The sequence below is a fragment of the Pungitius pungitius genome, chromosome 7, assembly GCF_949316345.1.
Source record: "Pungitius pungitius chromosome 7, fPunPun2.1, whole genome shotgun sequence".
In the NCBI taxonomy this organism is placed as follows: domain Eukaryota; kingdom Metazoa; phylum Chordata; class Actinopteri; order Perciformes; family Gasterosteidae; genus Pungitius; species Pungitius pungitius.
The window spans coordinates 5,588,865-5,602,278 of NC_084906.1; the positions used below are offsets into that span (position 1 = coordinate 5,588,865).

Genomic DNA, 13,414 nt, shown 5'->3' on the forward strand with positions numbered 1-13,414 from the left:
TAAAACCATATCTCTGACTTGGATTAGTGAAGTACTCTCCTCAAAGTGTGTTTGTTCTGGTCCTATTTGTACAACTAGAACTGTTTAAAAGTCTTACAAATGCATCTGTATGTTGTTGACTGTCTGAAGAATTGCAAGAAATCCACATAGGCAGACAAATTTATTTTGGATTAAAAAGAAAAGGGAGAAAAAATATGTGATTAAAAACCCCACATAAAAAAACAGATTTTAAAGAGAAGGCTAAAATAAATATATCATTTGGGCTCATTTGTGCAGCAGGATCAGCTTGGCAGTTTTAATAAAGTTTTGGTTTGATTACATCAGATTACTACTTGGTTTTAGTATATGCACGTCCACATAGTGTGCAGGAGTTGGCTTTGTTTTGTACATCAGTGCACGCAGAACTTTTAGTTTAGGGCTATAGAAACGGTCCGAGTCGAGTAGCAAGACGAGCAGATCTGTATCATTTATCCACGGCATGATGAACCAAAGCTCCTTCCTGCTGGTTTCTCTCAAGCGATCTTCTCTGTGCTCACACTCGTCTGCGTGGCCGGGACATTCGTGTAGGTGGGGACGCTGTACTTGGTGAGGACAGTCTTAAACTGCTCCAGCGTGGCGTCAGTTCGAACCCCGGTCGGGTCGAAGTGAGTCCTACTCACCCTGAAGCCGGCCTCCGTTAGGTACTGAAGAAACTTGTTCAACCTGTGAAGATAAAAAGATTGAATAATAACCAACGATATTTGTTTATCTCTCTGACTTCCTGTCCCCAGCTCCCAGCTCCAACCCCATCGGTTCCTTCTGAAAACAGCTGGTCAGTATAGTTTTAATCAAACAGATGGAAGCAGTACAGCTGTTGGTGACTGTAAAACATCTAAGGTTATAGGTCACTTACTTGGGCATGTTCATGCCTCTGATGCTGTGGCGGTGGATGCTGTAGTAGAAGGGCGGGTGATCCAGAGACCCATCAGACTTAATCTTTTTCACTACATTCCCCAACTCTTCTCCAGATTTCCTCTTAACTGCGGAAAGAAGAAAAATCATCTCAGAGTTGAAAACTCTTAACAGGGGTGGATCCATGTAAACTGATCGGACTGTGTTTCTTGCTCACTTTGTTGTAACCCTCATAGCGAAAAAAACAAACAAATGTAATGCTGAATCCAACTGGTTCACGTTAGAATGACCCTGTGAGTGACCCACCAGACAGCTCAGCAGCACCCGACTCCCCCCCGCTCTGTAAGGTCTTGATAACGACTCCGCACTCCACTGCAGAGAAAGACACACAGTGTTCTGTTAGCGACGCGGCGCCCTTATACAAACCGCCAGCCGGGGCCGTTCCAGACGAGAGGTGCGACTGCTTCACCCTGGTTGGTGAGAGCGGACGGCCCGTGGACTAAAGACTTGAGGGTGGTGCAGTCGGACTCGCAGATGAGGTTTTTGACGAGCGTCTGGATGTCGTCCATGCTGTGCTGCACTGCCGCCGACAGCATCCTCCTCAGGAAGCCCGTGTTAAACAAAGGACCAGACCTGGACACGCACAACCGTTGACAAGTTCTTTCACTTACATGAAAAATGTTTCAACAGAAATAAATTTAAAAAAAGAAGTCTAGCTTTAGTCTAGCTCGTTATTGTGCACTCGTGTTGCTAAGGCTCCAATTTCTTTACCAGTAAGCAGTGGTTCTTATTCAACCTCTGCTCAGAGGGATCTTTGTCCCGTACTGCCCGTTCAATTGTCACTCTGGTTGAACCACTGTACAGAGTTTTGTTCTCCGTGTACCAAACACACCCTGCATAGAAAATCCATTTGTAAAGAGGACTCTCTGCAAACTAACGGCACGAAAGCCCATTCAAACACGGAGCAGTCCTCTCAGTCATCAGACCGGATTCGAGATGTAGTATTTTAGTGGCTTTTCTTACAGCTCAGGGAGGCACATGTGTCTGTCTGTGACTGATGCTGCTGTGAGCGGGGGGTGCTGGGCGGGATGGGGAGGGGGCAGGGTTAAGGTTTACCATAACGGTCCGAGTTGCACTGCTGTCTTTCCCGGCAGACTTCCGTGACAGTTACAGGGCAGCGTCTCTGGAGAAAGTGCAAGAAAGGACATGATTTACTTTCTATATCGACTGCAGCTTCTTGTACTCAAAACAACAGCAGGACGAAAAGCACATTGACCACAGCCAATAGTTGCATTACGTATTTTGGCCAACAGTGAGCTACTGTACCGACAACAGCCACAGACAGCTGTCTTTATAGCCGGTGAGGAAGCCAGGAACCTTTCACAGTCTGGAAAGACAATAGGTTAACAGTTATATCTATAATCATGGGGATTGAGAAATTAAATTGAAGGATTCGCCCGGGTACTTATTGAGACGTTTTGGGTGTCGACCGGACGTTCTCATGCATTTAGCTCTTTCTGCGGCTCCCTACTTCCTAGTTGTGGCTCATCATTTTAAGAATTTACAGCAAAACAGGAAGTGAACACACTAGTCATGTCGATTTTCTTGACACATCGTAAAGTTTACCACCAAAAATTCAAAATAACCACACCAAGCGGTTCATGGTCAGCTGGTGAAAAAGTGTAATCTGAAAGCAACTCAAGCCAAATGTAGTGCAGCAAAAAGACTTCCTTCTGAGATGTCGTCAAGTCACATGGAAATAACCAAGTAAAAGTACATGGAAGATGTACATTCAAACACCAGCACTCTACAGCAGACAGCTCCGTGAATCAACTCACCGTCCACCATGTTTCCCAGCTTGAGGAAGACTCTCTCCTCACACCACTGACAGTGGACCAGTTTCCGCAACTTCTTGGCCGTCTCGTCGGCCTGCGTGGGACCTCTGAGGACTCTCACCACCACCAGGACAAAGTGCTCCAACGCCACCGCCAGCAGCACCTCGATGCCTTTGTTACAGCGAGCCGCCGCTCTACAACAGACGGCGAGGATTACACTTGCACTCCCAGCAGGGGACCCACGGCCCGCGTCAAGGTCCTACCTGGCCATCGTGGCCACCACCATGCGTGCGGCCAGCTCTCTGTAGTACTCGGTGCGCACGATGTGACAGCCGTAGTGACGCAGGGTGACGTTGGGAGACTTGGAGTACAAGGAGCCCGTGTCTGTGGACGTCACAGAGATGATGCCCAGGTTCCGGACGTTTCTGAAGGCGGCGTCCAGGTAGGTTACCGCCGTCCCGAACGGATCCAAGTGGCTAAAAGATCGGAGAGAGATACAGTGACGGGTGCATTTCCCAACGGCAAATATTGAGGAAGCATTACTTTCTTTTTATTCGGCAGAATTTAGAAAAACAAACTTGGGCCTCCAGGCTCAATCCCTTTAGTAGACAAGAAGAGGGAAAACACTCAATAATAACCCCTGAAGACGAGAGGGTTGATTGGTCAGGTTGACTGTCTCAGCATGTGATTTGTTCCGATCCCAACCCTGATCAAACCCTCCACCCTTACATGTAGTCAAAGGGCCACAGGTGCATAGTGACGTTGGCGTCCATCTTGACGACCTCCACCGTGGCGATGGGCGCTCCCTCGGCTTCGCTGCCGACCCCGTCGGGGCCCCGGGGGCCTCGCGAGCCACGCGGGCCTCCGTCCACCCGGATGTGATTGAGCTCGCAGTTCTCTTTGATCATTTTGATGCACGTGTCGCTGATATCCGTGATGGTGACTTTGACGGCGTTGCGAAGGTGCTTCGCCCACTGGAGGCCCATAATCCCTGAGGGAGGGGAGACGAGCAGCAGAGGTTCAACGACTGGGAGAATTCTATCAACAAATACTATTATAATAATATTTCTTAATATAGTTATCGAGGTAAATTTATATTTTAAATCGATTCCTATCTTTCAGTGATTGTTTCCTTGTCTTTGCTAAGTTTATTATGATGATTATGCAACATGACGTCCTTTCATATTAAAAATTAGAATATCGTGCAAAAGCTCATTACTTCAACTTAAAAAGTGAAACTAATATATAGCCATAATCATCAATATTATATCAAATAAAGGCTTGAAATATCTCACTTTGCATGTAATGAGTGTATATATTAGCTTTTGCACGATATTCTAATTTTTCGAGTTTCCCCTGTATGCTATTTTGTCATAAAAAGCAGCATATCGTAGTTCACTAACTACACACAATAAGATGTTCTGTGGTTCTAACCTGTGAACCTCTGTATTTTTTAACGCTGTTTTATTATTTCCTCAGAACTTTACAGTCCCACCTGTGGCTCCAAAAGCGTCCAGACACTCGAGCGGGTTTCTCTCTTCGGCCAAAACTGCCAGCGAACAGAACACCAGCTGCCTGAAACACACAGTAATGGATGCTCATAAACACAGCTCACATCAAGCTGCACGAGGACTTTGTCGTGTGTGCGTGCCGACCTGTTGGTCTTCATCTTGCGGTTGAAGTAAGTGTCGCTCTTCTGCGGGGTGGTGTGGTTCGGGAGGAGCTGGACGTTAGTTCCCAGTTCTTTCATGATTTCGTAAGCTTGACCGGACGGCGCTGTAGAACACGTTGACCACGTCAAATGAATGCAAAAAGATCTTGGTGCTCTATGCACACAGCAAGGATCAAAGAATCTCTGGGGACTGAGCTACTCAACGTGGGGCCAGGGCTGAGAGAGAAGGAGATCTAAAGACGTTTAGATCTCCTTCTAAAGACGAGCAAGAGGGAGACACACTGCTGATGATAGTCTCTTATACGATGGAAGCTTTTGGCCACGACACACATTTACTCAAAGTAAACATATTTGTTTGCATGTATTAAGATAAACCAGAAGTTTGGTGTGTGGCAAACCAGGGGGAGGAACCAAGCACCGGGGGCGGAGCGGGGAGATGAAGACCGGTGGAACGAGAGACCGGGGAGCCCAGACCTCTGAGCAGAGGTAACAATCAGGACCCACCGCTCTGCCCCTAACAGGACGAAGAAGCTGGCGCCACGTTGGAGAAAACGGGGGGGACACTAGTTATTTCTGTTGGGAGTCGGCCTAGAGAGCCGGAGTTTTGCCCTTTGTTATTAAAAGGACCCTTTTTGTTTGCAATTACTGCCTCTGAGCCTCTTGTTTTATGCCTGAATCTGGCCTCACCCCCCCCCCCCCCCGGGTTACCACAGGTGGTTCCAATGATTTGAGCCTGTTCTGCGGGGGGGCTTCTTACCCGGCTCCTCGAACGGGACGTCCGGGCTGCCGCAGTAGCTGGCTTCGGTCTCTCCTTTGTTGACGTGTCTCTTCAGGTGGCTGATCATGTCCGTCTTGCGGGCGATGGTCACAGAGCACACCACACAGTGGTAGTGGGCCACGTGTCTCCCAGAGGCCTGGACGCAAAACATCAGTAAAATAGTTAAAAATGGGGATGAAAGAAGAAATGAGTGTGTTCACGCTGTGACGGCGGTGATGACGAGCGGAGCATCTCAACTCTGATTGGCTTTCGCGACAGCGTCAGGCGAATTTTTTGCCTCAAAGTTTAAATATTTCAACTTTGAGGCAAAAATGCAATTTATTTGCTTCCCTCCTTTGTGTCAAACGTGCTGCATCTTTGCATCATTCGCACCGCCCGTTTAAAATTCGCCTCCGACGCGTCTGTGCATTGACTTTGCATGAGATCTAGGGTTGTTGCTCTTGTATTATGTGAGTGAATGAATGTGTGGAGCTGGTTAGGCATCATAAAAAACCTTCTGTTCAAAGCGATGTGTGCAGGGAACTTTTAGCCAAAAAACTAAACTCACCAAAGTGTCGGCTCAGTTTTCCTACTTACATGTTTGTTTGTTTTTACTAAACTCACAGGATCCATACAATGAAGCGCCACTGCAGCAAAACCAGATTTACGCTTGCAAAAAGTTTGGGGAAAGTATTAAGTGATCGTCGGGAATGAGTCCATCTGTGGTGTGGTCATTTGAAGACTCGGCATTTCTATTGTTAAAAAAGAACTAGATCTGCAGACGGTTTGTGTGTCTTATTTCTCACCTGATCTCCGTTGAGGCCGGGCTTCAGGTTTCTGCAGGGCAGGTGACAGATGCACATCCTCTGACCTGTTAAAAGTCAAGGGTCAGGTGTCAGCGATACTTAATTACGATTGGATGATTTACTGATACCAAGATAGCACATGTCACGTTCACACACATCTTATGTCTCTGGAGTGATCGTCTTTTAACTTTGCTTTGTTTACTTTTTCCGACCACAGAGACCTGTGCAGACACTTTTCAAAATGAAAAATTGACTGGCCTCTACCGAGCACTGACCTCAACCGCATCCAATATCTCTGGGAGGAACCGGTACACAGAGAGTGATCCAAACCGCATTACATTCCTACCTTCAAACTCCACATAGACTTTCCAGTGGAGGTTCTGCAGGTGTCGGCGGAGCTTATGGCTGTAGCAGGCTTTAAACTTCTCCTCGGGACACAGAGGACACGACTTGCGCCCCGCTGATGAATGAAAACACAAGATCAATCAGCAGGGCTGCTTGAACTATAAATGTAAAAAATACCTCAATTTTCCAAAACTATACATTTGACTTTGGTTTATAGATGATGTAAAAAAAGAAAGAAAACACTGAAAAGTAAAATTAGGGGGATTTATGCAAAAAGAATACACTTTAAAAAGTCCACATATCACCCGTTTCTTTAATAAAAGATACGACTAACAGGGAAACAGAGGGAGGATGAAGATTTACTGCAGAACTGAACTTACCACCATTCAGGTCGACGAGCACCTCGAGTCCCTCCAATTTAGTTTGGATGGAGATGTGTCGCTCTGTTTGTAGACAAGGACAATACTTTAGAAAACCTCTATGACACCAAGGTTTCATCATTATTATCATGGCTGTGAGGCCATCCCTGATTTCAACGATGATCAATGCACAGAAACTGCTTTTGTTTATTCACCAGTAGTTGTGGTTAATGGTTTGGCATCACTGGCTGCAGCAGCTTCAGCTTGCCCTGCATGCTCTGCAGCTTGGTCCCCAACTGACGGTGCCGCTGCACCATCTCCACCTTCACAGACACACAAACAGGTTCAGTTAAATAAAAGAAAAGAAACGGGAGCCGTTCACGTCAGGTCTGTGTTACGAATGTAGTTTACTACTACTACTTGCTGCAGCTCTGCTCCCACTGTTTGTCCAAACTATTCAATTGTTCGTAAACAGCATTTTACTTTCTAAATCACGACATTGTGTGATGTTTAGCTATCGCCGGCTGACTTTTGTTTTTCCTTTAAACTCGCACCAATGTCTTGGCCCAACATCGCACCGTCAAAAACACGATGACAAACGGACAGCTGACAAACCGAGCGGTCCTGTAGTGCAGCTCCGCGATGAGACCGTGTGGTCCTTACCTGTAGTGCGACCCAAACCCGCACTCCGATTAAAGCTTCGTGAAGAGATACACTATTGTAAGTGATTGTTAACGACAACGGCTTAGCGCATGTTAGCCCCGGGGCCTGTGACGCCGTTATTGTTGACTATTTAGGTCCCATGGCGGAGCTCCGTGGTGAGGCCCTGGTTCAGTTAAGCAGTTACAAACTCAAATTCTCTGTGAATTCACTGCACAGCGCTGAGGATTACTGGGTGATCATTTATTCTCCACTTCGCGGTCCAGAATTCAGCGTTGAATCAACAAACGGGCGCGGTTTACTTACGTTTGATATCGACGTCCTCCTGGTGAAGCTGAGCTGCGTCTGCCTCTTTGAGCTCCGCCATTGCTAACTAGAGCAACATACGCAGGATGTGTTCTGTCGTACGTGCTTTACGTAAACTGCGCGGCGCGGGATCACAAATGGACGTTCAATTTAATCGAATTGACTTTGCAAAGCTACACGGTTAATGTATTTCTCAATGTACGAAATACAATGCATATTGTAGTGCAAAAAGAAAGGAGGTTTAGGCACCTTCATATAAATACTTATATTAAAATAAAATAGATATAAACATGAAAGGGTTTACAGTTAATAGAAACCTTCGAGTGAGAGAGTGGAACAAACCAAAAAATGGCAAGTTAATGGTTGCATTTATGAAGGAGTTATATGGGATTTAGTGTTTTTCTGGTGGATGTTAGGCCAACAGCAACTAGGTTACACCAAACTGCTCCGGGTCACACCAGTAGGGGGCAGCATAGAGTCCTAATCCAGGTGTCTCCATGTGACCATTACTCTAATAGCTCTTCATACCAAAACTCGTCAGACTGTCTGGTTGAAGAGAAGGTGCGACCATACAAATGTGGCATTTGGTATGGGATATTCAACCCAGTGTTGCATGATAATAACCTATAATATCCTCCTCAAAGTGTAGTATCTTAAAATGTTTTACGGCTCTCCTTACCATAACGATGCATTCAAAGGTTCCCACATGTCGATATTTTCAGTCGGAGGGCAAAGTACAGCCCATATATATATATATATATATATATATATATATATATATATATATATATATATATATATATATATATATATATATATATATATATATATATATATATGAGATCGTAATTAAGATATCATTACGTTCATAATGTGTACGCTAGTATAAGCCCTCGACTACATATGTTTTTATATTTTGTAACGCAAACGGAAGTTGATCATTTATGTTTCAGTTTTTTTTTTTAGATGTGGATGGGAGTTTTAAATCTTGTGAAACGAAAGTGAAGACAGCTCAAAAAACATGACGATGCGTTCAAGGGTGTCATGGGTCGATATTTCTAATTGACAAAAGGTGAAGATATAAAGATCTGGCATTATACGGTTTTATTATTTAACATATTATCACGGGCTAATATATCTGCAGGGCTTGTTTATTAAGAACTGGCTATTGGTTTACAATCTTAGTAAACGAAAGTCAAGCTCAAAGCTCGTGGATATTTCCATTTCACGGGAAGGTGCGGCGATGCAGATGTGTGACGTAAATATTTCACTCAGTATGGCATTATATTCCGCAAGATGGAGAAAAAAACAAATGTTTCTAAGTCAAAAATCTTATAAGAAAAGAAGAAGAATCGCAACTTTCGATGAGTCATGCCAGGATTGTTATCATTCGTTTCCAGAGAAACGAAAGTCAGTGTTAAAGTGCAGCACCTTTACTATCCGCTACGAAGCGATGGTGAACATATAAAGCTGCGTTTCCAACATCTTATCATTTACACCAGAGAAGCTGCAGCATCAAGAGCCAAAACCATCCACACTAACTTAGTCGAGGAAACAGCTGAATCATGAGGTGAGGAGCTGTTTCTGCATTTCTATCATTGTTTGAGTAAATTATTAGAATAATTGCGATTTATTTCGTATTTTTTCTTTTTGTCCTGGATACTTTATGTTAGTTCAATAGTTATTAATTCTTTGCTTCTTTCCGTCTTTACTACGTTGATCTCTTGTGTTTCTTCCGTCCAATGACAAAGGGCTTTAAAACCATATTTGATCTTCTTTCTAACCATCGTTACTGATCGGTTGTTTTCACCACATCACTTCAATGCGAAATGTTGCTGATGTCTTTTTATTTTCCCTTTCTCCTTTTCTTACTTGTTCTCCTCGGTGACTCACACCGTTTCTTTAATTTCCTTCCTTGTCTATGTTGTCTCGTGATTTTCTGTTTTATTTTGAAAATTAACCTGCTTCTGATTTCAGGCAACTTGCTCCTTCCCCTGTGTGCCGGTGTTACACCGAAATCTGTGACCCATCAGAAACTGTGACCGCAGAGGGCGCTGTTTCACATCGTCTGCTCGTGCGTGATAGACAAAGGAGGGCGAAGAAGAGCGCCTACGCAAACGGCGTAAACGTTAATACATTACGTCCACGGATGAAAGCATCATATTGTAGTGTTAAGAAAAGAAAGAACAAAATATTTAATGGACCAGCACATTGGCTAATTTCTCAGAATGTGTGACCCCACTATAACTGCTAAATTAATGAGTCAAACTTCAGTAGGTTAAAATCGAAATATGAGATGACAATAAATTGTGTCCAGAGTAATGTGAAGAGATGAAATAACAACCCCTAGCAATATTTTGAAGTTTAACTCCTGTATTAAGCAGCTACAGTGGGGTCACACATTCTGAGAAATTAGCCAATGTGCTGGTCGATTAAATATTTTGTTCTTTCTTTTCTTAACACTACAATATGATGTTTTCATCCGTGGACGTAATTTATTAACGTTTACGTCGTTTACGTAGGCGCTCTTCTTCGCCCTCCATTGTCTAGCACGCACGAGCAGACGATGTGAAACAGCTCCCTCTGCTGTCACAGTTTCTGATGGGTCACAGATTTCGGTGTAACACCTGTTAGATTGTCCGCCCCGCCCCTGATTGTGCGCACCTGTGCCCTCACCATATGTGTGTGTGTATATTGTCTGCGTCTCCCTTTGTCCTCTCCCAGTTCGTCTGGTCTCATGTCAGAGAACCAGCGCGTACCAATGTCCAGGCTTGTCTTAGTTTGATTCGTTTTTCAGCCTAGTGTTTATTTTCTAGGTACTTTTTCTTCTTGGATTTTTATTTTCCTCTTCCAAGAGTGATTTTCATTGGCTGCCTTTTTGTTAATAAACTTTGATTTCGAACATCCACTCTCGAGTTGTGCATTTGGGTTCAAGGTGGTGACATCTTCCAACACTCTTTGATCCATCTTTTCTCTCACTTCAGTTGCTTGCCCCCACCCCTCCTCTATTTCATCATTCCCCAGACGTCCCCTGCCTTTCCTTAATAATAGATGTATTCATTGCATACTTTGTTCACCTTGTGTTTTCTTTCAGCCTTTGTTCCTTCTTGCCCTCTCTAGTTTTACATTATATATATATATATATATATTTTTTTATTTTTTTATTTTTACTTAAGGAATTCAATGTTGCCCACTCCATTTCTACCTTCCTGCTTTTCTCAACATGACATGATCAATGATTATCCAAATACAGCATGCCTCTGAGGATATTATATTAACCTATTTGGCATTTTGACTCCACATCAGTGCTGCTCACAGTCAAACAACACTGAGGTCCAAACTGGAGGCTCTGGAGTGCCACTTTACCTGGGCTCTGGACACCAGCAAGATCTTTCTTTTACGTCTCCACGACAAGTTGGTGGACATCAGCACGGAGGAGGGAAACAGCTGGCTGGGTCACATCTACAACCTGAGGGGGTTCATTCAGTGCAAGCTGGGCTCCACCGAAGAAGCCCTGAGTTTGTTCCTCCAGGCTGCTGAGGCCTTCCGCCAGATGAGACGGGCAGATGAAGGTCCCTGGTTGGTGGTGAATTACGGGAACCTGGCTTGGCTGCACGACCTCCTGGGAGACCAAGCAAAGAGCGAGGATTACCTTTCAAAGGTTGACGCCCTGAAGAAGAAATACCCAATTCCATCAGAGGACGAGCTCCATGCAGAGCTCTACGCTGAAAAAGCCTGGACCCTGATGAAGTTCAGCGCAAAACGAGAGCTGGTGTCAGATTACTTCCAGAAAGCCATCAGGATGCAGCCAGACATGGTGGAGTGGAACACCAGTCACGTGATCGGGTTAGCGAGTGCTTTTAAGCAAAGCTGGACAGAGATGGAGGTTGACATCTTGGATAAAATGAGAGACGCCAAGGAACAGGATCCAGAGAACTTGTACCTCGCTGCTTACTACCTGCAGCTACGTGCAAAGAAAGGGCAAGACGTTGCAGATGAGTCACGCGAGTTAGCTGAAAGGATTTTAAGAAACCCTGTCAGCAGCTATAGTGGTATGAAAGCAATACTTAGGGTTTACAGAAATCATACTTCTATTGATGAGGCCATTGTTTTGGCAGCAAAGGCTCTGGAAGACCATCCAGATGAACGTTATCTGAAGAGATGTGCTGCACTAACTCTCAAATGGAAGATCATTTTTTTCAGTGAGAGTGGCGTAGATGAGAGCATGTTCAACAAAGCCGTCAGTCTCCACAAGGAGGTGATTTCTCTTTACCCTGATTCGGCCCTTGTGAAGGAAATGGACCTCGCAGATATATATGCAAAGTCCAATCATGGCCAGACTGAAGCCAAAGGTTTGTACCAACAACTGCTAAAAAGGAAGCTGGAACCTGCAGAGAAACAGGTGCTTTACAACCACTATGCAAAATATCTCATCTTTGATCTAAAAGATTATAACCAATCAATAGAATATCACATGAAGGCGGCAAAGATACCGATAAAATCCTTCTATCGTGAGAACAGCATCAAAGTTCTTGAGAAGATTAAAAACAAAGGCAGGAACCGAAAGTGTAGAGAAATAGAGGAGTGTCTGCAAAACCTGCAAGAGCCATAGTGGGTTGTTTTTACAACCCTGGTTCTAAATCTGGACAAAATATGTAGAATGCATTACCTAAAAAATACTTTTATTTGTGTCTTTTAAAACTTTTTTCTGCTGGTGTTTACATTTAGGTAATTTGTTGGAAGTAGTACAATGTATATGACGAGCTCTATAATACAACTGTGTCCTTCAATAACATCCACTTTGTCTAAATATTATTGCCATCACATGGTTTATTACAATAAATATTGTCTAACATATTCCCCTAATATTGGTTTTCTCCTCTTAGCTGTGTATTTTAAGTTCATGTAAGAATATTACTAATACTTCTAATAGAAGTATATGATAGTATATGAACATAGAAACATACAACTAATAATGTAACAATTTATTTGATGTAGCCAGTTACCTGCAGCCAGATGCAGCTGATTGGATGCATAAAAAATGTAAAGCTGTAACACAAATGCCAACTAGCATTATTAAATATACAATATTTACACTAAGAAATCGTCAAGTTGTTTTATTTAGCTGGTTACCAGACAAGATTTCCTGTGCGCTACACATTTTTGCAGCACTGATGGATGTTAGATGAACAAACCCAATTGAAATATTCTGCCAAAGGAAATGTTTGGTTTTCAATGAAACAAGGCCCATCAGCGTGAAGTACCAACCAGTGGCCAGCTGATGAGGGAAGGGGGCAGCAGAGCGTCGTAATGGAGCATGTCTCCAGGTAATCGCTGTTTCGGTGTTACACCCCTACTGATTTTTACACCTACTGGTTTTTACACCTACTAAGAACTGCTCTCTCACTTGACTGCATGTATCAGCTGTTTCATCTCGAGCCGGGTCCCAAAGGCGGAGGGTCTAAGAAGGAGTTAGCCAATCACTGATAAAGTGAATGAGTATTTCAGTGTACAACGAAATACATTGATGTACTATGGGTACATTTTCTCCTTACAACTGGGCCCAGATCAGCCAGACCGGAGTGAAGGGAAAGCCGCACATCTAAGTAAAGATGTACTTATTCTGCTATTACATTTAACTGATAAGAAATATCATTTTTGCTGATTAATATTGTCAAATGTAAATCACTATATGCATATGTGAATACAATTTTAGTAGAATAACCAAATCTGATTTAAGACCGTTTCTATGTGAGACAGTGCTAGTTTTTACAGTTTGTTAG

The 13,414-nt window shown here is 43.8% G+C and overlaps 2 protein-coding genes across 2 annotated transcripts; one reads left to right on the plus strand and one right to left on the minus strand.

Moving 5' to 3' along the window:
• Window positions 1-225: 225 nt before the first annotated feature.
• On the minus strand, window positions 226-7,748 carry trmt1l (tRNA methyltransferase 1-like). The gene is made up of 16 exons (XM_037469758.2): window positions 7,632-7,748; window positions 6,881-6,988; window positions 6,687-6,749; window positions 6,308-6,421; window positions 5,962-6,026; window positions 5,156-5,312; window positions 4,382-4,502; window positions 4,222-4,301; window positions 3,456-3,717; window positions 2,990-3,202; window positions 2,730-2,920; window positions 2,008-2,074; window positions 1,361-1,524; window positions 1,198-1,263; window positions 893-1,019; window positions 226-702 (listed from the first exon to the last, which is right to left on the minus strand). The coding sequence occupies exons 1-16, from the start codon at window positions 7,690-7,692 to the stop codon at window positions 513-515; spliced, it is 2,049 nt and encodes a 682-aa protein (XP_037325655.1). The 5' UTR covers window positions 7,693-7,748; the 3' UTR covers window positions 226-512.
• Window positions 7,749-9,063: 1,315 nt separating this feature from the next.
• On the plus strand, window positions 9,064-13,385 carry LOC119216933 (interferon-induced protein with tetratricopeptide repeats 1-like). The gene is made up of 2 exons (XM_037470178.2): window positions 9,064-9,201; window positions 10,938-13,385. Exons 1-2 carry the CDS (start codon window positions 9,197-9,199, stop codon window positions 12,241-12,243), a joined length of 1,311 nt encoding a protein of 436 aa, XP_037326075.2. The 5' UTR covers window positions 9,064-9,196; the 3' UTR covers window positions 12,244-13,385.
• The last annotated feature ends 29 nt before the right edge of the window (window positions 13,386-13,414 follow it).